The sequence below is a fragment of the Epargyreus clarus genome, unplaced genomic scaffold, assembly GCF_041222505.1.
Source record: "Epargyreus clarus isolate Ecla_fem2 unplaced genomic scaffold, WU_Ecla_fem_2.2 ptg000025l, whole genome shotgun sequence".
Classification (NCBI taxonomy): Eukaryota; Metazoa; Arthropoda; class Insecta; order Lepidoptera; family Hesperiidae; genus Epargyreus; species Epargyreus clarus.
The window spans coordinates 2,089,351-2,113,744 of NW_027332232.1; the positions used below are offsets into that span (position 1 = coordinate 2,089,351).

The window sequence follows — 24,394 nt, forward strand, 5'->3', positions numbered from 1 at the left end:
TTTCATTAAAATCGGTTCAGTGGTTTAGGCGTGAAGAAGAGACAACCAGACAGACAGTTACTTTCGGATTTATAATATTAGTAAGGATAAGGATAGTAAGGATAAGGATTCTCATGTCACAATGTTAGTTACCGTACTCCTCCGAAACGGCTTCACCGCTTTTCACCAAATCTTATATGCATATAAGTTGGTCTGAGAATCGGCTACTATCTATTTTTCATAGCCCTAAGTGATAAGGGTTGTTCACCCTTAACATTTTTTTATTTATATGGCAACAACGTTTGCCGGGTCAGCTAGTACACTATATAAATGTCTAGCGCCGTATCGCCATGGGAATCTATTTCGGTGTCGTCTCATGGGATTATGTAAGTAACGGTGTGTTACTATGAATCATAGCTAGATTGCCCCGGATTTTAGTATAAATATGTTTTTTGTGTGTTGTTGAAGCTAACGAGCGTCTTCCCTATTTGATCCGATAGGCCCGTTGTTAATATTCAATCTATCCAAATATTCTCTGGACGTTTAATCCTGTTATATATGGAATGGGTTGTCAAATCAAATCATTTTTTTTATTCAAAATAGGTTCTTTACAGAACACTTTTTGAATCTCAATACAACTACCACCACTTCACAAGGTGTTTCGTTATGGAGAAGAAGCGGCGAAAGAAACTCCATAACACACATCTTTTAAAAAAAATGTGTTTTTTACAATATTAGTCAGACAAAATATGCTCTAAGGTATAAGATAGATATAACATAGATTCTAATATTGCTGAGCAAACAATCTAGGCAAGGCCATTGTGACGTCATGCCGTAAAATCTGAAAATAACGGCGATATAAAGTCTCATAAGCAAATGGCTCTAAGCTTCATGTTTAGTACTTTGCAATATATGTGGCATGTTATTTTGGTAATATTCGGGTGCATTCGGGAGGCATAATGTTGGAATCCCAAGTACCTTTGATTTTCAATAACTCATGTGCGTATTATAAAGGTAGAACAACTTTGTGGTTCGACTCCTGCGGCACCGCCGCCACACCTATTTCTGCCTAATAAAAGCAGTATTAAGCGCTGCTGTGTTCTGGTTTGAAGGGTGTGGTAAGGGAGACATACTTTTCCGAGGCGTTCCAGCTTAGTCCTCTGGGGTAGCGGCGCATCTGTGGCCGACCGTTAGGAATATCTAATCCAATCTGGGGTTGATTACAGATGTTCATGGATGGCAGAGACCATTCACTATCAAGTGGACAGCATGCCCGTTTGTACTTCTAATAAACGATGTTTTTGTTATTGTTAGTCTTTGATAAGTAAAATAGAAAGATACTTCACCGCCTTGAAATTGGATGAAAGTTAGTTTTTGAATTATCGACAAATTAAAAACATTTTTAGAAGAAAATGTACGTAGAAATAACTAATACGTAATTTACGTAATAAACAAATAAGTATTTCAAACATTTTAGGGACATTTTAGCACGGAGACGTTAAAACTTTATTTACGCAACAATTTCAATTCTCAGAACTGGTTACACTTTCTTGTTAGGAATGATATATCTGTATATCTGTTTTTTTTGTTGACGGGTTGACCTTCAAAAGGTACCCTAGGCCGTGGGAGCTACGCCGGGTTATGTGGGACCTTTACTGTACTAAACCCCCCCCCAGTGGCTGTTCTCGGCGTTCCAGTGGATCTCCAATGAAACACAACCGGAGTTCTCCTATCGCGATGCCCCTGTTGGGCTCTACCCTAGGGGGAGCAAAGTAATCTACGCTCTCACATCCATTGGTGATTACAGCGATATGCGACCACACAAACCGCTGTCCTTCCCGGGGTCGCGTTCTGGACGGTTTGAGCTTCCACTCTTACCGCCCGCAACCCCGGAAGCCCCTTTTAGTCGCCTCTTACGACGGGCAGGGGATACCGTAGCCCTATTCTGCACCCGGGACTAGAGGGACAAGGAGTGATATATCTATGTATTTTACTCATCTAAGATTACAGTATAATAAGCTTGTTTGGCTGAAAGCGTAACCGAACTAAGTTAATTGGTTAATCAATACTGTGGTTTGGCACGCGACCAGATTACACTAGACTAGGCTATGTCTCTGGTTTTGTCTGCTGAAAGTAGTGAGTTTGAAGCTTGCCTTGTCAAGGAGGTTCGAGGTTCGGTCCGGTCTGTTTTTTTAAGTGATAGCCTAATTAACTAATTGTTGTTTCACAATTTGACTATATCAGGTCCTAAGTAAACTCCTGTGTTTTTTATTAAGTTATGTGTACAAGAAGATTATTATCACTTGTTCAAAAATATCGTGAGGAAAAGTACATGCCTGAGAGATGATTAACGTTCTTAAAGTGTGTGCTTGCGTGTTCGCACACGCGTGACTGTGTGTTTCTGTTTGTGTGCACGCACGTGCGTGAGTGTTTGTGTTTGTTTGTTTGTTTGAGTGGTCACCGATAAGTAACTTGGTTGTGATTTGTGAACCAAGTAAGGAATATTGCAAACCTTTTTTTTCTGATAAAAGAACCTTTATAATTCATTAATATCTCTAACATACATACGTACGTCCTTATAAAATATAGGTATTAATGTATCTAGATAAATAACTTTCCTCTGAAAGCGTCACGCTTAAACTGTGAATGAGTGAAAATAGCGATCCGACACACACACACACACACACACACACACACACACACAAGTTTAGCTAGCGTTTTCACACGTCTTACTATGAATAGTATCCATTGTCAGATTTCCGTTTAAATTGCCATAGTCCACCGCGGTGGATAAGTGCGTATTGGTAGACTTAACATACCCTTGAGATTTCTTTATATAAATCTCTCAGGTATGCAGGTTTCCTTGCGATGTTTTCCTTCGACGTTTAAACAATTGATAATTAATTTCTAATACGCACATAACTTTGAAAAATCAGAGGTGCGTGCCTGGGATATAACCTTGGACCCCTCATTCGAGAGACCAAGTTTCTTAACCATTAGGCTATCACTACTTTTATTGTATCATTGTAATATAAATAAAAATATTTTAAACCTTGTGTACAACATCCGAATGATCTAGAATTCTAGACGTTTCTATGATAAACCCATATAGGTCCTTTATTAATAACATCAATCTATCCAATATTTTGTCTACTAAGATCTAAACTTGACAATTTCTGCCTAATATAAATTGCCAAGATTTCGATCTTTAACAGACAGACTCTGAACTTCATATAAAAGCCCCATTTGTAATAATGGAGCTGTTTCTATCATTAGTCTAAAGAAATTGAAAGAAAAAGAGAAAAGAAATTGTATGCATTTAATCAAAGCTTCACAAAGAAACTCTTTCTCCTTAACAAAATAACAGTACATTATAAAGATTAAAAGAAATGTTTTTGTTCACAGACAAGAAAATCTTCGTCAACAAGACACACAACAACATACAGGTGATGTTGACAATGATCTGGACCAAAAGACTAATGATTGGGCCGATTTGTCACACGATACCGACGTTAACTACTTGCCTAACGCGGCCAAACCGAGCAGATACGAACGAGATGATATTGAAGTGAATATAGATGATAAATATGTACCCTTAGACAATGATCAAAATGGAGGAGGAAAAGGCCCCAAATTTGAAATTTTGTTTAGAAACAAAGATAAGTATGTACCAATTGAAAGCCTAGATGATGTGTACACAGAAGTGACTACGAAGAGTCCACACTTCGAAATCGTGTACAGAGATCATTCGGCACTGGATGTCTTGGCGAAACCGTTGTATAAAAAACATGCTGAATACGGTGATATAGAAACGAATAATATTAAACGGAGAAAAAGGAATGTAGATGCAGAATTTAAGGTTAATTATGATTTTGATGAAGCACCGGTTAAAAAACGTGAAATTATTAATGATCCGAAGTTAGGAGAAGCGTCGAAAGCCGGCTTCGAGATCTTCGTCGGAAATGGAGATGATGAGGACTTTAATCCAAAGAAGGTTGATAAAGACGACTTTATTAGAAGTCAAAGGCAGGCAGCTCTCGGGGACGATTTCTCGGTGGTAAGAGCTGATGAAATACCAATCGTGGTTGAAGGTCTTCGGATTGAGGATTCTGATAAGGAGCCCAAGATTATTGATGATGGAATACCAAGCGTTCTGGCTGACACTAAAGTAGTTTTAAGGTGAGTATTTATTAGTAAATTCGTTCAAGGTGGTAGGACCCTCTGAGGTTGGGCTCCGATGGAACCACCGTCACACCTATTTCTGTCTAATCACAGCAGTGTTGAGTGGTAATGGAAAGATGGTAATTGCCGCCCATGGACATCTGTAATCAACCTCAGATCAGACTAGATTCCTATCTGAGGTTGGTCACAGATGCGCCGCTACCTCTACCACTAAGCTGGAATACCTCGGATAAGTATGTCTCTCTTACCACACTTCAAACCAGAACACAGCAGCGCTTTACACTGCTGTTGTTAGACAGAAATAGGACAGGAGGAAGATATATAGGTGTGGATGGTCACACCATCTCTGCTATGGATTCATCATTTCATAGTATTAAAATTATATTATTTTTCAGATTGTTCGGCCAAGGACTGACTTCAAGGACGGTCATAGCGTTCACACATGACCCGATGGAGTATGGTCAACCATGCAAATTCTTACTTAAAGGAGAATATTTGGTAAGGTTTCATTTACTACTGTTACAGTCACATCACACTAATTTATATATAGGTCACATAATTGCTGGTTGTTAATAATTTACGTCCCTTTTGAATAGTTTTTCATTTCATTGGATCGCCTACAAGCTTGCAAACCTACACGAACAAAGTCAAACAATCTAGCCACACATTTGAATTTGTAAATGTTTGTCGAGTTTTGCGGGGCAAGCGTGCGGTACCGGCAGTAGACTTCACTTTCATGAATAGTTTTTTATTACATTGGATCGTCTACAAGCTTGCAAACCTACACGAACAAAGTCAAACTTTCTATCCACACATTTGAATTTGTAAAGGTTTGTCGAGTTTTGCAAAGCAAGCGTGCGGTACCCGGGGTAGACTTCCCTTTCATGAATAGTTTTTCATTTCATTTGATCGCCTACAAGCGCTTGCAAACGTACACGAACAAAGTCAAACTTTCTATCCACACGTTTGAATTTGTAAAGGTTTGTCGAGTTTTGCGAGGCAAGCGTGCGGTACCGGCAGTAGACTTCAGTTTCATGAATAGTTTTTCACATCATTTGATCTCCTACAAGCTTGCAAATCTATGCGAACAAAGTCAAACTTCCTATCCACACGTTTAGATTTGTAAAGGCTTGTCGAGTTTTGCGAGGCATGTGTGCGGTACCGGGTGTAGACTTCACTTTCATCATATTAAAATATAAATACTGTTTTAACTTCATAATATAAATATGATTGTATGCAATAAAATATTATCTCCCCACTTGATAGTTAATTTGTAATTAACCTTTTATCTTTATTGTTTAAACATCGATGTGTAGTGTATTTATCGATATATTAATAAAGTACAAATAGATTATTATAAAAAAAAAACCCGACTACTTAAACATATAACTTTTTTTTTTATTTTATTTTTTTTATAATATAAGGGTAGCAGACGAGCATGCAGTCCACCTGATGGTAAGTGGCTACTGCCGCCCATGGACATCTGTAATCAACCCCTGATAGGATTAGATATTCCTACCTGAGGTCGGCCACAGATGCGCCGCTACCCCTGAGGACTAAGCTGGAACGCCTCGGAAAAGTCTGTCTCCCTTACCACACCCTGGTACCTGGCACCCACCCAACTTAATGGTACTCCCACAATTTAGACGAATCCAACGACACCTCATATGTTAATCCGTCAAGCCGTTTGTGCTGCAGCGTGACAAAGAATGAGACATTCAACATACGCTCGATAAACATGTATAATTCGAAAAAGTTTATCTCCCTTACCACCCTTCAAACCACAACACAGCAGGGCTTAACACTGCTGGTATTATGCAGAAATCTGTAATAAACTACCATACAATGCACCTGATGGTAAATCACTGCCGTATGGACGGCCCATCCAATTCCATATAGGGGTTCTACCAGGAGCCACTTGACTAACATGGACGCCTTCATTTAAGTCAGTCATTCAACCCTTTCACCATAACACAAAAACCTTTTTACGCGACAATATGTGTAAAATGTAAATATCACATTTATAAGCCTAGTAAAGAATTACGTGCTGCCTAATGACGTCATATTTTTCTTAGTAACCTCAGTTTACCAAGTACGTAATTGAGTTAAAGGCTAATGGCCAAACATTGTGAAGTTGCATAATGTAAACAATGTAATGTATTTTTTTTTTTATAATATAGAAGTAGCAAACGAGTATGCAGTCCACCTGATGGTAAGTGGCTACTGCCGCCCATACACATCTGTAATCAACCACAGATAGGATTAGATATTCCTACCTGAAATCGGCCACAGATGCGCCGCTACTCCTGAAGACTAAGCTGGTCCGCCTCGGAAAAATATGTCTCCCTTACCACACATCAAATCAGAACACGGCAGCGCTTAACACTGCTGTTATGAGGCAGAAATAGATGAAGTGCCGCTGGAGTTAGAGTACAAAGGATTCTACCACCTTCAGGGTGAGATTTAGGGCAGGCAAGCAGGTCTACTGCCCTTGGGCCTCCATAAGAGAGGGGCCCCACATTAGAAAAAACATATTCAAATTTAAGTGGTACCTTCATGGGTGGCAGTAATCACTTAGCATCAGGTAAGTGGTTAGTGTTTGAAGGTGGTAGAACCCTTTGTGGTTCGACTCCGGCGGCACCACCGTCACACCTATTTCTGCCTCATAACAGCAGTGTTATGTGTTGCTGTGTTCCGGTTTGAAGGGTGTGATAAGGGAGACACACTTTTCCGAGGCGTTCCAGCTTAGTCCTCAGGGGTAGCGGCGCATCTGTGGCCGACCTCAGGTAGGAATGTCTAATCCTGTCTGGGGTTGATTACGGATGTCCATGGGCAGTAGCCACTTACCATCAGGTGGACTGCATGCCCGTCTGCAAAATTTTGCAATATTTGGCAATGCTAAGTGATAATTTCCCTCACGGATAACTCTAAACTCGCCTAATATGAACGATATACAATGATATAGCGTTCGTATGTCAGCGCTTACGTAAGTATTCGTTGTAGGAATGACGTCACTTACACCCGTTATTAATAACCAATCTATCTGATGTTTTGTCTAACAAGGATCGACATTTGACAATATATAATCATCATCACCAACTAATTACTGTCCCACTGCTGGGCACGGGTCTCCTCTCATAATGAAGGATTAGGCCATAGTCCAACGCGCTGGCTAAGTGCGTATTGGTAGACTTCACATACCTTTAAGAACTTTTTATATCAATATTAATAATCTTTCCCTCTATCCAATCTTTTGCCTATCAAAGATCGAAATTTGAAATTTTATAGCAGGCATATATTGTCAGCAGTGATAGCCTAGTGGTTAAAAACTCGGCCTCTCAATCGATGGGTCCGAGGTTCAAATACCTGGCACGCACCTCTGATTTTTTAAAGTTATGTGCGTATTAGAAATTAATTATCACTTGCTTAACCGGTGAAGGAAAACATCGCGAGGAAACCTGCATACCTGAGAGATTTATATAAAAAAAATCTCAAAGGTATGTGAAGTCTACCAATACGCACTTAGCCAGCGCGGTGGACTATGGCCTAATCCTTCTCATTATGAGAGGAGACCCGTGCCCAGCAGTGGGACAGTAAAGGGTTGATGATGATGCAGTTTGTTATAGATGTCTATACGACAGTGATTTACCATCAGGTGGACTGCATGCTACATTCCTACTTCAATCTTTAAAAAAAGCTTATGTTTAAAAAATATATATTTTTAAGCAGACGGGTTTTTGTTTTTATAAATCTCTAGTTAAGAAACGACCGCGTCAAAATTAATGTCCGCGCCAAACTTGTAGTCCGCTCTGAAGTTGTTGCGCGCAGGTGTAGTCAGAGAGCCAATGCGGTCGAACACAACCACAAGCGTATACTAGCAACAGTAAAGGCATACAGTCCTCGTCGCTAATATCTAAAATATGCTGTTGCGACGCGACTCGTTTCTATATTCAGAGCGGACTAGAAGTTTGGCGCGGACTCTATCCCTTGTTATATTAATTTACTTTAAAACTATTATAGTCTAGTCTATTAACACGTTTTATTTTTCTATTTTACTTTGAAAATATATATTAAAGTTTACTTACTACAATATCTCGAACTCACCCACAACTCGATTGCAGGCTCAAAGCGACTCGGTGACAGCGTACACAGCGCTATTCGAGATATGGGCGCCCTCGCCGATATCCGGCTCGAAACTGTACATTTGTGCGAAGAACCTACCATTAGGTGTAGAGAACCCAGAGTTGGACGAGGCAAAGTACTTCCATCAAGGCATGGAGACCTTCAAAATGATTGCAACACACAACAAGCTCTTACCGCTGTGGTTCTCGCTCATTCTGATTCTAGTCTGTTTGATGTTCTCAGCGCTATTCTCAGGCCTAAATCTAGGGCTAATGTCGTTAGACAGAACAGAACTGAAGATCATTTCGAATACAGGCACAGAACAAGAGAGGAAATACGCAAGAACAATAATGCCAGTACGGGACCACGGGAATTATTTACTGTGTTCCATTTTGCTAGGAAATGTGGCGGTTAACTCGACATTCACGATTTTGTTAGACGATCTCACGTCCGGGCTGTTCGCGGTTATATTTTCGACGCTCTCGATCGTGTTGTTGGGTGAGATCACGCCGCAAGCGATTTGCTCTCGACACGGACTGATGGTAGGGGCGAAGAGCATAATGGTTACTAAGGTAAGAAAGATAGTTTTTATTTATTTATTTTATTTTATTGTTGTATATTGAAAAGAACGGTTATGTTCCAATTAAACTTATTAATTAATTAACAATAACTATAAATACATTTGTATAGGAAGATAATGATAAATTATATAAATACAAAATGTTCATGTCAAATAATATTAAAAAAAATGTGAGCCGTCACGGGACGCCTGGCAGATGTGAAACATCGACATTATTTTGTAAAAGTAATATGCAGAAAAGAACATATTGTAATAGGAACTAAATATGTCATAATGATAAAATAAAATATTACGATTTTTTTCCAGATAACGATGACTATTTATTGAATAAACATTTATTTTCATTAAATACAAAAATTTACGAATTTATTTCGTAATAATCGGCTCACGCCAGATCGAGTGGGAGAGAATCGCACAGTCGATTGCGCATGGCGACGCGTCGCCACACCGTACACACTACTGCATATAGACTGTATATATATACCACGGCATGCGTCGCCACGCCAGAAATCGGTTTTACGTGGGGCTATAGATGTTTCACATCAACAATGAAAATGATAATCTTATTTATAAAATTCTCGTGTCACAATGTTAGTTACCGTACTCCTCCGAAACGGCTTTACCGATCTTCACCAAATTTTATATGCATATTCAGTAGGTCTGAGAATCGGCTACTATCTATTTTTCATCCCCCTAAGTGATAAGGGTTGTTCACTTAACATTTTTTCATTTATATGGCAACACAACGTTTGCCGGGTCAGCTAGTAAAAAATAAAAATTGGAACGGAACACTCTATATGCGTTCAACTTTCATTTGGCCAATTATTTACAGTGTATTTCCTTCTATATCTGCCATAATAACCAAAATAAAAAAATAACTACCTAAAAATAAAAGAAATAAAAAATTGTACTGAACCCTCCCTATGCGAGTTTGACTCATACTTAGGCAATTATTTGATAATATATCCCATTTTTTATTTTCAGGCAGTCATGGCGTTAACGGCACCACTAGCGTTCCCAGTTAGTAAGCTTCTGGACTACTTCCTGGGGGAGGAGATCGGGAGTGTCTACAATAGGGAACGACTTAAGGAGCTTGTAAAGGTAAGGTTATAAGGAATTATATCAGCATCATCATCAACATCATCATCAACATCATTATTAGCATCTTCATCATTGTCATCATCATTATATAATTTTTTACAATATAGGAGTAGCAGACGAGCATGCAGTCCACCTGATGGTAATCTATTGCCGTATGGACATCTATAATTAGATATTCCTACCTGAGATCGGCCACACGCGCCGCTACCTGTATGTCTCCCTTACCACGTTATATGCACACAAGCTTTTAAATTATTAATACGCTTTTATTAGCTTCAGACGTATGTATGTTAGTATGTAACGGAATCTTTGAACATGATTTTAACCCCCTTCAAAACGTCGGATTAACTTGAAATTTGGCATACTTATTAAGGACCGATGACAATTCAATATTTTAAACATTCTGACCCGTTATCCTTACTAGGATAATCAGGATCAGCGATTTTTGTTTTCCTGAGACCCGGAAGGTCTGCGTTAAGACCAATAAAGGAATCTACCAGGCGCGCCGATCACCTAACCTAACCTAACCTGACCTGACCTGACCTGACCGGACCTCAACTTCGACGCGTCCGTTGTTAATAGCATCATGAAGCGGTGTCTCATCATCCTTATTCATTCAGCACTTCAACATCTGCACCTTCCTTTAACAAGATTTCCACTATTTCATTGTTCCCATTTCTTGCTGCCAGCAAGCAGCTACAGCAGTGATAGCCTAGTGGTTAAGAAACGCGGCCTCTCGATCGAGGGGTCCGAGGTTCAAATCCCAGGCACGCACCTCTGATTTTTAAATTTATGTGCGTATTAGAAATTAATTATCACTTGCTTAAACGGTGAAGGAAAACATCGTGAGGAAACCTGCATACCTGAGAGATTTATAAAAAAATCTTAAAGGTATGTGAAGTCTACCAATACGCACTTGGCCAGCGCGGTGGACTATGGCCTAATCCTCCCATTCTGAGAGGAGACCCGTGCCCAGCAGTGGGACAGTAATGGGTTGATGATGATGATGATGATTTCTTGCTGCCAAATGTAAAGGCATATATGATTTCAGCTCATCGTCATAGTCACAACTTATATTATTAACTCGAGCTGTAAAATTAATTAAACTACTAACAGTTTTAAAATCTCTGCAAGCAGCAGCAACACAAAGAGAAGAAATTCTAGAATTATTTTTGATATTAACATCATCATGCTGTAATATTAAATCGATGATTGGACGACGTCCTTTTGAAATGGCTAGATGTAAAGCAGTTGACCGTTTTTCTCTTGAGTATTGCCATCAGCGCCTGTTTTTAAAAGAAGCTCTATCATCCTTTTTCCGTGATTACTTTTATCCAAGATAGAGGACCTGGGATATGGTATAAATTATGAAAGAAAGCAGTTAGCATTGGCAATTCGGATGTCATTCAACAACTCCTCTGGGATTTTCACGTTAACAATAAAAATAAACACCAATGTAAAACACCACTTCATACAGCTGTGTTAAACAATGACCCAATATTCATTTTTGCACTGCTAAGCAAAGGTGCTGATGCTGATTCGAAAGATAAACTTGATAATACGCTACGTAATAATCGCTAAAATTTTCACTAAAAAATGAAAAATAAATAATAGTTAAAAAAAACTAAAAAATACGCTTTTATAAAAAATTCGACCAAAAAATGAAAAATAAATAATAGTTTAAAAAAACTAAGAAAATACACTTTTTATAGAAAATCCAACTAAAAAATAGAAAATATTTTTTTTAAAATTTGAATTAAGAATAGTGTAAATAAGATAAAAATATTTTTTATTGTAAAAAAAGCGTGGGGTGCTTTTTAAGATATTATCAAAATGATAATCCTTCTACTCAATATCTATCAATAAAATATTTATAACTATTGACACCATGCACCCCACGCTTTTTTTACAATAAAAATATTTTTATCTTATTTACACTATTCTTAATTCAAATTTTAAAAAAAATATTTTCTATTTTTTAGTTGGATTTTCTATAATAAGTGTATTTTCTTAGCTTTTTTAAACTATTATTTATTTTTAATTTTTTGGTCGAATTTTTTATAAAAGCGTATTTTTTAGTTTTTTTTAACTATTATTTATTTTTTGTATTAGAATATTATAATTATAAATATTTATTTATTTTAAATTGCAAAAAATATATAAAATATAAACAAATTAAAAAATATTTTTTTTCAAAGAGCAAATATTGTTTTTAAATTGTTTTTATATTGTTTTTTAATGTAATACCATTACAAAGTTTTAAAAAAAGAAATTACACTACATTTCGTTCAATAGGTTTTTAAAATATTGTAGTCCGCGCCAAACTGCTAGTCCGCTCTTAAGTTGTTGCGAGCAGGTGTAGTCATACAATTTGCTATGGGTACGCGATTCATTTCTATATTCAGAGCGGACTAGCAGTTTTAAGCGGACTATACAACATTACAATTAATGTCCAACATTACATTACATTTTCAAATCAATTGTAATAGATGTAAAAAAATATATACATAACTAATGGTGCCCGCGGCTTCGCCCAAATTTTAAAAAAATAATATGACATACATAAAACGGAAAATTTGTACCTGCATTGGAATGACACTGGTGCCATCGGTCGAAAATTGGTCTTACCAACTCTCAAACCCTCGTGGGCTCTTGGACAACAACTTTGCTAAAGATCATCACTTGATCAAATGCATAGTTTCAGATTGTATAACTACTTACGAATTAAAAATTAATTAAGAAAAACATTTTCCCACGGACTAAATTGTGAATCTAAACCATTCTCAAGTCTCCTTGAACACACAACAAATTTCATCAAAATCAGTCCAGTCGTTTAGGAGGAGTTCAGTGACATACACACGCACATAATATATATATATATATATATATATATATATAAAATGGATAGGGCATTGTAGGTATTGCCCTTTAAGACAAAGTTGAACATAGTTCTTCACTCTGCCTATAAGGAGGTCAAGGTTAATAAAAGCCCTTTGAGAAATGCTACTTTTGCTTACTTAGAAGTATTATAGAATTTTCTGTTGTGTAAATTGTTAGAAAGATATAAAGAGAAAGAAAGAAGAAAGAAAGAAGAAGAAAGAGATAAAGATAGAACTAATTTTCTTAATATGGCATGCGATATAATATGGTTTGAAGGTAGAAGGTGGTACCGTTACCCCTATTTCTACCTAATAACAGCAGTGTTAAGCGCTGCTGTGTTCTGGTTTTATGTGTGGTAAGGGAGGCATACTTTTCCGAGGCGTTCCAGCTTAGTCCTCAGGGGTAGCGGCGCATCTGTGGTCGACCTCAGGTGGGAATCTAATCTTATCTGGGGTTGATTACAGATGTCCATACGGCAGTAGTCGCTTACCATCAGGTGGACTGCATGCTCGTCTGCTACTCTTATGTTATAAAAAATCCCCTCTACTTCTGATATGAGAATATCGTATCGGCAACATAGATTAGTAAAGATTACTCACTCCTAACAAGAAAATGTACCCAGTTTTGAGAATTGAAATAGTTGCGTAAAAATGTTTTAAATTACGCAGTATTAGTTATTTATTCGTAAATTTTCTCTAAAAATGTTTTTATTTGTCAAGAATTCAAAAAAAGAACTTACTATAATAAGCCATTTGCGGCTTCATTCAATTTCAAGGCGGCGAAGTATCTTTACTTATCTATGATCGGAAATTATATTTAATAACGATAAAAATATTGAATTATCAACATCTGGTATAGTCCGCGCAAAACTGTTAGTCCGCTCTGAATATAGAAATGAATCGCGTCGCCATAAATTGTATGACTACATCTGCTCGCAACATCTTCAGAGCGGACTAGAAATTTGGCGCGGACTATACATCCCTAATTACGGTATAGTATAATGACGATATATATAGTGTAACTAGCTGACCCGGCAAACATTGTGTTGCCATACAAAAAATGTTAAGGGTGAACAACCCTTATCACTTAGGGGGATGAAAAATAGATGTTGGCCGATTCTCATAGATACCGGATAAGCACAAAAAATTTCATCAAAATCGGTCAAGCCGTTTCGGAGGAGTATGGCAACAAAAACTGTGACACGAGAATTTTATATATTAGATATAGACGCTTTTACACTCACAGCCCCACACTAGAATCCCCTGTCACACACACAAAGCCAATACACAAACACCCAGACCCAGAACAGAAATCTAAATTTATAATTTAGAACTATCTGGCCGGGGATCGAACTTGCAACCCTTTGAACCGGTATCGCTACCGCTCCACCACGCGGCTTTTAAACGTAAACCTCTCAATAAATGGTCAGAATTCGTGCACAAATGCGCCACGATCTTGGCAAGTGTTACACTTGCAATTAGCACCGATTAGTTATATAGCAGGAATGTATCGCATGTGTATGTTTACTACACCTGGCGTTGGCGTTTTATCGCGAAGGAAACGGTGATAGCCTCGGTTGGAACTCGGCCTCTCGAGCGAGGGGTCCGAGGTTCAAATCCCAGGCACGCCTGAATTTGCAAAGTGCGTCATTATTGTCCCACTGCTGGCACGGGTCTCCTCTATTACGCCATAGTCCACCACGCGGTGGACTATAGTCTAATCCTTCTCATTCATGAAGGTGGTAGAACCCTCAGTGGTTCGACTCCGGCGGCACCACCGCCACACCTATTTCTGTTATAACTGCAGTGTTAAGCGCTGCTGTGTTCTGGTTTGAAAGGTGTGGTAAGGGAGACATACTTTTCCGATACTTTCCAGCTTAGTCCTCAGGGGTAGCGGCGCATCTGTGGCCGACCTAAGGTAGAAATATCTAATCCTATCTGGGGTTGATTACAGGTGTCCATGCCCTGTAAGGCCACTTACCATCAGGTGGACTGCATGCTTGTCTATCTACCCCTATTGTAAAAAAATCTGAGAGGAACCCGTGCCCAGCAGTGGGACAGTAATGGGTTGATGACGTTGATAACACAGGAATGTATCGTATGTAATCATGTCTTCGACACCTGGCATTGGCGCTTTATCGCAAAGGAAACTACTAATTTGTACTTACGTCTGAACTATTTTAAAATGTATTCTGTTTCATATGTATCAATATTATATACAATGTAACAAATGTAATATTATATACAATGTAAGGTTTTTTTTTTAATTGATTTGCATTTTCTTAATTAATTTAATTACTCTCATAGTCAATTTAATAGTGTATCGTTGTATATTTTTAAGAATTTGTTGCTATGTAATTATTTTATATTCTTATCGCATCTTATCCGATTGATGTACTCAATTGTAGATATTAATGTTTTTAATTAATTTGTAATCTTGTAATTTAATTTTCTATTAGCTCTTACTTGTTTTCTATTGCATGCCGTTTGCACCTATAAGTGAAGTGACACTTTGCTCATATACATATAAAGTGTACAATGGATTTGTTAGTGATTACTTCGTTGGTGCAACTTTTAATAAATAAATAAATAAATACTCACTATCTGTAACATGTCGTTACTTGGTAATATACAAATCAAGATAGTGGTAGAACTCCCTGTGGTTCGACTCCAGCGGTACCACCGCCACACCTATTTCTGTTATAACAGCAGTGTAGCGCTGCTGTGTTCTGGTTTGAAGGGTGTGGTAAGGGAGACATACTTTTCCGAGGCGTTCCAACTTAGATCACAGGTACAACAAAACAACTATGGTCGAAGTCAGATATGGTCTAAGATTCGAAGCTAAATCGAACTGGACCGAGCTGATAATAGAATGAAACTCATTTTATAATGAAATTAGTACATTGGGTAATACATTAAAAATGGGTTTGCTAAAAAAATCCTGGACAGGATAATTTTAATTATTTTTTGAAAAATTAAAATTTAATTGAAAATTAAATTTTGCAACATCAAGATAATAAGAAAATTCTATTCTGAGTGAATGTTAAAAACATACAGAATGTGCAGGCTTTGGGTTGCCTATTATTTACGTGGACGAACTACTGGGTTGTCAGGTATAAACAGGTATTTCGCTGGCAACTACTTTCACTCATGATGATAATAGATAAAATTTTATATCAGTAGAAGCGCTGTTTTATTGTGAACACGTTGATATAGGGTTGTCTGCAAAATGAAAATTAATTTTTCAAAAAATAATTAAAATTATCCTGTCCAGGATTTTTTTAGCAAACCCATTTTTAATATATTACCCAATGTACTAATTTCGTTATAAAATGAGTTTCATTCTATTATCAGCTCGGTCCAGTTCGATTTAGCTTCGGATCTTCTACTAATAGGACTTATCTTATCTGAGATTGATTATAAATGTCCATGGGCGGCAGTAACCACTTACTATCAAGTGGATCGCATGCTCATCTGCTAGTCCTACATTATAAAAAAAATTGTATGTATAAGAATGGATGTTGCTATATAAAGAACATGTGTATGGCCAAATCCAAAGGAATAAGAAGTAAAGAAAAATGCTCAAGGGGTTACGATCATCCTCACGAGGTTCTCCTTCACTGTTTTCATATGAGTCAATTAATTTTTGATACGCCTCTTATTTTCTAAGTTATGTCACTTAGAAAATCAGAGGTGTGTGCCAGGGGTCCAATCTCGGACTTCCATGTTGAGGTTGAGTTTCAAAACACTAGATCTAGATTTAAATTCCATCCCCCTTTTCCAGGTGACAACCGGCGTGAACGACTTAGACAAGGACGAGGTGAACATCATCTCTGGCGCGCTGGAGCTGCGCAAGAAGACGGTGGAGGACGTGATGACCAAGCTGGAGGACGTGTTCATGCTGCCCATCACCTCCGTGCTCGACTTCGAGACCATGTCCGAGATCATCAAGTCCGGTGAGTGCACGCTTCTAGAAGGTTCTAGGTTGATCTAGAATGATCGAGACTGTTGAATGTCTCCAGCAAACGTTGGAAGAAGGTTCTGGAAGTTTCTTAAATTTTGCCGAGTCTCTTGAAAACATTTGATATTTCTAGAATTTTCTGAGATGATCAAGTCTGCTGATTATTCGGTCTGCAAAAGTTTAGAAGAAGATTCTGGAAATTTCTGGAATGACAGTCTGCTGAGTGTCTTCTTTGATTCAAGTTTTTAGAAGGTTTTTCCTACAGTGCTGATTCCATTATTTAAGTTACTGGTGTTTTCTCTTTGACGCAAAACGTTGCTTCTTCCGGAAATCGAACCCGACACCTAGCCACTAGCGTCACACAAGGACGAGGTGCACATAGTCTCAGGCGCGCTGGAGCTGCGCAAGAAGACGGTGGAGGACGTGATGACCAAGCTGGAGGACGTGTTCATGCTGCCCATCACCTCCGTGCTCGACTTCGAGACCATGTCCGAGATCATCAAGTCCGGTGAGTGGCACGCTTCTAGAACGTTCTAGGTTGATCTAGAATGATCGAGACTGCTGAGTGTCTCCTGCAAACATTGGAAGAAGGTTCTGGAAGTTTCTTAAATGAAGAATTTTGCCGAGTGTCTCTTAAAATATTTAGAAGATATTTCTAGAATTTTCTGAGATGATCAAATCTGCTGATTATTCGGTCTGTAAAGGTTTAGAAAAAGATTCTGGAAATTTCTGGTATGAGAGTCTGCTGAGTGTCTTCTTTGATACAAGTTACTAGAAGGTTCTTCCAAAAGTGTTGATCCCAGTAGTTAAGTTATCAGTGTTTCCTCTTTGGCGTTAAACGTTACTTCTTCCGGAAATCGAACACCAAGCCACTAGGGCCAGCATGACAAGGACGAGGTGAACATCACATCTAGCGTGCTAGAGCTGATGTAAGTGATGTGATGTGATTACCAAAGAACGAAATTTGATAATTTCCTTTGTAGCTTGTCTATCTATCTATCTATCTATCTATCCAATTTTTGCTTACCAAAAATCAAAACTTGACAATGTCGTGGTCATCGTCCGGTACTTTTGATCGATCTATTAATTTCCTACCAGTGATACCAATGATAAAAAAATTACAATATTCGCTATCGCTTGCTAATAATCAATCTATACAAATTTTACCAACCGAAGACCGAAATTATCGTTCGAATAACTTCTAATATGCAAACAATATCAAGGTAGGATCTTTGGCAAAACATTAGAGTTCATTGGACATATTTAATATTAATTACAAAGAAAGAAAGAATGAATGAATAAAAACGTTGTAAAAAATCTCAAAAACATTGAATAATTTATTTTTAATAATAGGTGTAAGTCTATATTTTTAATCTAAGATCGTGACGTCACAAGAATCGTATCAAAAATTCTGTCAATGAGATTCATTTCGTAATAGCTAGTGTCTAGACTGAAAGTCTGCCTATTCAGACATAAAAATAATCTAGATCTAATCTGAGTCACACGCGACATGCAAAACTCTTAAATATTCTGACGACATATCAGAAGTGGGGCTTGTGTCTCACTGCAAGATATATTATCTACACTAATATTATAAAGAGGAAAACTTTGTTTGTTTGGTTGTAATGAATACGCTCAAAAACTACTGGACCGATTTTAAAAATTCTTTCACCATTCGAAAGCTACATTATCCACGAGTAACATAGGCTATATTTTATATGAAATATATTTGATAAATAGATTTTGTGGCGGGACTAAGTTTGCCGGGTCAGCTAGTACTTGATATACATATAGAGTCCTGAGATATATTTTAAACTTCGTCTTTTTTTCTATTAGGGTTCTGTACCCAAACGGTAAAAACGGAACCCTATTTTATATAGGAGTATAATATAGGAGTAGTAAACGAGCATGCAGTCCACCTGATGGTAAATGGCTACTGCCGCCCATGGACATCTGTAAAGAACCCCAGATAGGATTAGATATTCCTACCTGAGGTCGGTCACAGATGCGCCGCTACCTGAGGACTAAGCTGGAACGCCTCGGAAAAGTATGTCTCCCTTACTACACTTCAAACCAGAACACAGCGCTTGACACTGCTATTATGAGGTAGAAATAGGTGTGGCGGTGGTGCCGCCGGAATCGAACCACAGAGCATTCTACCACCTTCAAATAGTAAAAATACCACGGCGACACCACCGCCACACCTCTTTCTGTCTCATAACAGCAGTGTTAAACGGTACTGTAGTCTGGTTTGAAGGGTGTGATAAGGGAGGCATACTTAACCAAGACGTTCCAGCTTAGTTCTCACGGTTTTGATATAGATGTCCATGGGCGGAAGTACCACCAGGTGGACTGCGTGCTCGTCTGCTAATCTCATAAATAAAGCCCGTGCCCAGCAGTGGGACAGTAATTGGTTGGCAATTGCTATATATACTTCGCATATCACACAGTGGAAAGTCAGCCTAACAATACTATAAAGAACAGCTGTTTTGGGCGTCGTCCAATTCGCACAGACTTACGGATGCAATGGAAATTCTATACATAGAATTATGTTTTTAGTATCGTCCCGTAAACGACCAAGGACGGCTTATGTAAGATGTCTAATAGAAATAAAAATAATTTATTTATGACTGACCTGAAAACGAATGGTACAGTAATGCGTCTCGTTCTATCTTTAAGGGGATGAGAGAGGTATATAAATAAGTTGGTGTAGTCCGCTCTGAATATAGAAATTAATCGCGTCGCCATAGCAAATTGTATGACTACACCTGCTTGTAACAACTTCAGAGCGGACTAGCAGTTTGACGCGGACTATACAGTAATGCTTTTTAGGTTTCAGTGCACAAAGGATAAAATCTATTTCATCAAAATCCGTCTGTCGGTCTGTCACAGGGCTCTAATCTCCTGAACCGACATGACCACCGTAATGAAGGTGGTAGAACCCTTTGTGGTTCGACTCCGGCGGCACCACCGCCACACCTATTTCTGCCTAATAACAGCAGTGTTAAGCGCTGCTGTGTTCCAGTTTGAAGGGTGTGGTAAGGGAAACAGACTTTTCCGAGGCGTTCCAGCTTAGTCCTCAGGGGTAGCGGCGCATCTGTGGCCGACCTCAGGTAGGACTATCTAATCCTATCTGGGGTTGATTACAGATGTCCATGGGCGTCAGTAGCCACTTACCATCAGGTGGACTGCATGCTCGTCTGCTACTCCTATATTATAAAAAAGACACTTAATTTTTACAGAGTATACAGCGTACTGTATACTCTGTAACTCTCTCGTACAGCGTACTGTACTCTGCAAGTCGTTACTTGCGCTTGGCACTTGGAGGAAAAGATACAAATCAAAACTAAAAACTGTGTTCAGGAGTATCACTGCCGTAATTAGTTATGCTTTATAACAGCAGTGTAGCGCTGCTGTGTTCTGGTTAGGAGTGTGCAGTCTTGATGGTAAGTGGCTATTGCCGCCTATGGACATCTGTAATCAACCCCAGATAAAATATAAGCCTACCTGGATTCGGTCATAAATGTGTTTTTGTCCTGAGGGCTAAATTAGAACGCTTCTGATAAGTATATCTTTGGTATCACACCCTTTAAATCAGAACACGGTAGGGGTATACTGTTGGTATATGACAGAAATAGGTATAGATATTTCTATTGGCGCCAATTACCACTTAACATCAAGTGGACTGCATGCTCGTCTGCTACTCCTATATAATATACAAGTAAAAGATCACTCGTGGTCCTCTGTCACAATCAATTACTAGATTTGAACTTTGGTACTCATACTTTGATACTTTTTGGACTCTCCAGGTTACTCCCGCATCCCGGTGTACGAGAGCAGCCGGAGCAACATCATCACGGTGCTGTTCATCAAGGACCTGGCCTTCGTGGACCCGGACGACAACACGCCGCTGCGGACCCTCTGCCAGTACTACCAGAACCCCTGCAACTTCGTCTTCGAGGATGTCACGCTGGATGTCATGTTTAAGCAGTTTAAAGAAGGTTAGTGGTTTGGCAGGTAGGCTCGAAGGACCAAGTGTCGTGTTCTAAAAAGCCAAATCCGGCGCGAGGGACCAAATATTGGATTTGAAGTCAAAATCTTCGGCTTGAAGGTATAATATATAATATAGATAAAATATAAATAGGACCAAATGACCAACTTGTCTCATGTACATACTTTGTGTTATTTTTTTTTTTTGTTTTTTTTTTTTTTTTTGTGTATTTTCTTGTATTTTATTTCCGGTTTGACATGTATTTCTTCAAGCATTATAGTGGAGTGGATAGAAAACGTAGCAAAGGAATATTTTTCATTTCTAAGGTTGAATAACTTTGATTGACCCAACAATTCCCTACCCCCATGTACCCCACTCCTTACATAAGAATCAAAATAACCATATTCATTGACCTCCCGCGTGTACTACGAATAGATCAAGCTGTATCTTCAATTATAATTTTCCGATTTTTATAAATCATACGAGTAGCTTAAAACCTTCCTCAATAAAGGCCCATCGAATCCATTTTAAACCTGACTTGTTCGACGCATTAAAAAAATCTAAATAAAATTTTTTTCAGCTCCACAATTTAAAAAACCACTAAAAAGAAGTCCAAAAACCATTTTCACTGACCTCCCGTGTGTATGGTCCATACTATAGACAGGTCAAGCTCAAGGTCAGATCAAGCTGTATTTCCGGAGCCTGAATTCCGATTTTGAAAAATGATACCTTAAAACCTTCCTCAATAAAGGGACTATCGAATCCAATGTCATATTTTAAAATCCGATGGACATTTCAAAAGATAAGCGCGTTTAAACAAAAAAAGAAACAATTATCTTCAACTTTAAAATATTAAGTATAGATATACAAGCAGTATGGGAATAAGTTGTATAGCAGTCTATTTTGTGACTCCCTCAAGGACACAAGGGCCACATGGCGTTCGTGCACCGCATCAACAACGAGGGGGAGGGGGACCCGTTCTACGAGACCATCGGCCTCGTCACGCTCGAGGACGTCATCGAGGAGATGATACAGGCGGAGATCGTGGACGAGACTGATGTGTTCAGTGAGTATATCTTTGTGTATCTTTATCTATATATTTATCTATATATATGTAAGATATTTGCTTGCTATAAAATAGCAAAAAATTCTAAGGTTTTGGCGTCACCGTCAAACCTATTTCTGTCTAATAACAGCAGTGTAGCACTGCTGTGTTCTGGTTTGTAGTGTGGTAAGGGAGACAGACTTTTCAGAGGCGTTCCAGCTTAGTCCTTAGGGATCGACTTCAGATAAGAATGTACTCTTATCTGGTGTTGCTAACAGACCATGAACGGCAGTAGCCACTTAACATCAGGTGAACTGCATGCTTGTCTGCTACTTCTAAATTTAATAAATCTGCGGCCAACCTCAGATAGGTATTTAATCTTATCTGGGGTTGATTACAGATGTTCTTGGGCGGCAGTAGCCACTTATCATCAGGTGGACTGCATGCTCGTCTGCTCTACATGTACATATCTGTATGACTGTTTGTTTGCATGTCTGTATGTAGTATCATACATACATACATAAACGTATTTCTATCCCAACAGTGGACAACCGTACCAAACGTCGGCGCAACCGACCGCAAAACAAGTTGCAAGACTTCGCCGCGTTCGCCGAACGACACGAGAACCAACGTATCCACATATCGCCGCAGCTCACGCTAGCCACCTTTCAGTTTTTGAGCACCAGTGAGTTTTTGAAAAATATTTTCACAAAAAAAAGTTTTTGTTTTTTTTTTATGATTATAAAATTATTAAAATTGTGAATTGTTATCGGTTCTTGATAATTGTTCAAAATTTTTAATTAATCTGACCCTTCAAAGTGGGTAAAAATCGAGTTCAAAGATTCCGTTACATACATACATACATACATACAGGTCAAGCTAATAAAATCGTGGTAAAAAGAAAAGAAATAGTTTTATTGACATTTTTATATCTTCTTTTATTTTATGATTTTTAGTTGTAATTTTACATTTTTAAGTATTTAATTTTGGGGTATTTTGGTAAACGTACAGGTGATTATGCGACAGTCACATCACACTATATACAGACCATATAATTGCAGGTTACTGAAACTTTAAAGCCCGCTCCACATTCTCGCGAGAATCTCGCAAGAACGCGAGAAAAGCACGAGAAACGAGAATGTGGAGCCTATACGAAACGGGTTTTTCTCGCGTTCTTGCGAGATTCTCGCAAGATTCTCCCGAGAATGTGGAGCCTATACGAAACGGGTTTTTCTCGCGTTCTTGCGAGATTCTCGCAAGATACTCGCGAGAATGTGGACCGGGCTTAAGTCGCTTTTAAATACTTTTTATGTATTTAAAAATTCAGTCTCGCTTTGAATTTAGAATAGACAAATATAACCACATAATTGCTGGTTACTGATTAATGACGTCACTTTCAAATACTTTTTCTATTTTCAAATGTTTGGAGTATTCAGCCTTTGTTTAAATTTAGAATAGACAAATATAAAGCAATGTACATACACAGGCGTGGACGCATTCCGTCCCGATACCGTATCGGAGACTGTCCTCCGGCGGCTGCTGAAGCAAGACGTCATTCAGTACATCAAGCTGAAGGGGAAGACGAAGAAGGAGCCCAGTACGTACGTGTACCAACAGGGGAAAGCGGTGAGTACGGATAGTGTACACTCTTTATTATTATTTTTAGTGTTCCGTACCTAAACGTAATAAAATTATAGTTCAAAAAACTAAAAAACACGCTTGTGTGTATATGATGTGTATATGATTGTGTTTGTGTGTATATGATTCTAAAATAAAAATCACGCTAAAACAATTATTACAATTATTGAAACTAAAAAGCAATAATTATTTGCAATCTAAACTTGCGATGAACTTTGCTGAAGGTGCTCGAACAATCTCGCCTCGAAAATCGTTAATCCTGAGGATGTTGATAAGGACAATGGTACACAATTATTAAAATCGTGTATTGTCATCGGTTTTTGATAATTCTTCAAATTTTTGAATTAAACTGAACGTTCAAAGTGGATAGAAATCTGGCTTAAAGATTCCGTTACTGTTACGTACATACATACATACATACAAACGTACAACCCAAGCTAATAAAAGCGTGTTAAAAATGGAATCCTATTACCTTTGCTGTATGTCCGTATGTCACAAGGTTCTATTTCATAGAATAAGTAAGGAATGAAGATGATAGAATATGTACATAGAAGATGTATAAAATATGTATAATATTTTATATATAAAATTCTCGTGTCACAATTGTAATAGAAAGACACTTGAAATTTTCATAGAATATGTATAATGGAATGAAGATGATAGAATACATAGAAGATGTATATAAAATATGTATAATATCTATATATAAAATTCTCGTGTCACAATGTTAGTTACCGTACTCCTCCGAAACGGCTTTACCGTTTTACACCAAATTTTATATGCATATTCAGTAGGTCTGAGAATCGGCTACTATCTATTTTTCATACCCCTAAGTGATAAGTGTTGTTCATCCTTAACATTTTTTTTATTTATATGGCAACACAACGTTTGCCGGGTCAACTAGTAATATGTAATA

General features: G+C 38.1%; 1 protein-coding gene across 1 annotated transcript in view; it reads left to right on the forward strand.

Moving 5' to 3' along the window:
* The window catches only part of LOC140752778 (unextended protein), a 118,935-nt gene that overhangs the window by 77,914 nt on the left and 16,627 nt on the right, over positions 1–24,394 (forward strand). The window contains exons 8-16 of the mRNA XM_073087128.1: positions 3,597–4,158; positions 4,557–4,659; positions 8,283–8,855; positions 9,848–9,964; positions 16,628–16,799; positions 20,614–20,805; positions 21,715–21,861; positions 22,385–22,525; positions 23,327–23,466. Of these exons, the coding sequence (XP_072943229.1) occupies positions 3,597–4,158; positions 4,557–4,659; positions 8,283–8,855; positions 9,848–9,964; positions 16,628–16,799; positions 20,614–20,805; positions 21,715–21,861; positions 22,385–22,525; positions 23,327–23,466 (2,147 nt within the window). The remainder of the gene's footprint in view (positions 1–3,596; positions 4,159–4,556; positions 4,660–8,282; positions 8,856–9,847; positions 9,965–16,627; positions 16,800–20,613; positions 20,806–21,714; positions 21,862–22,384; positions 22,526–23,326; positions 23,467–24,394) is intronic.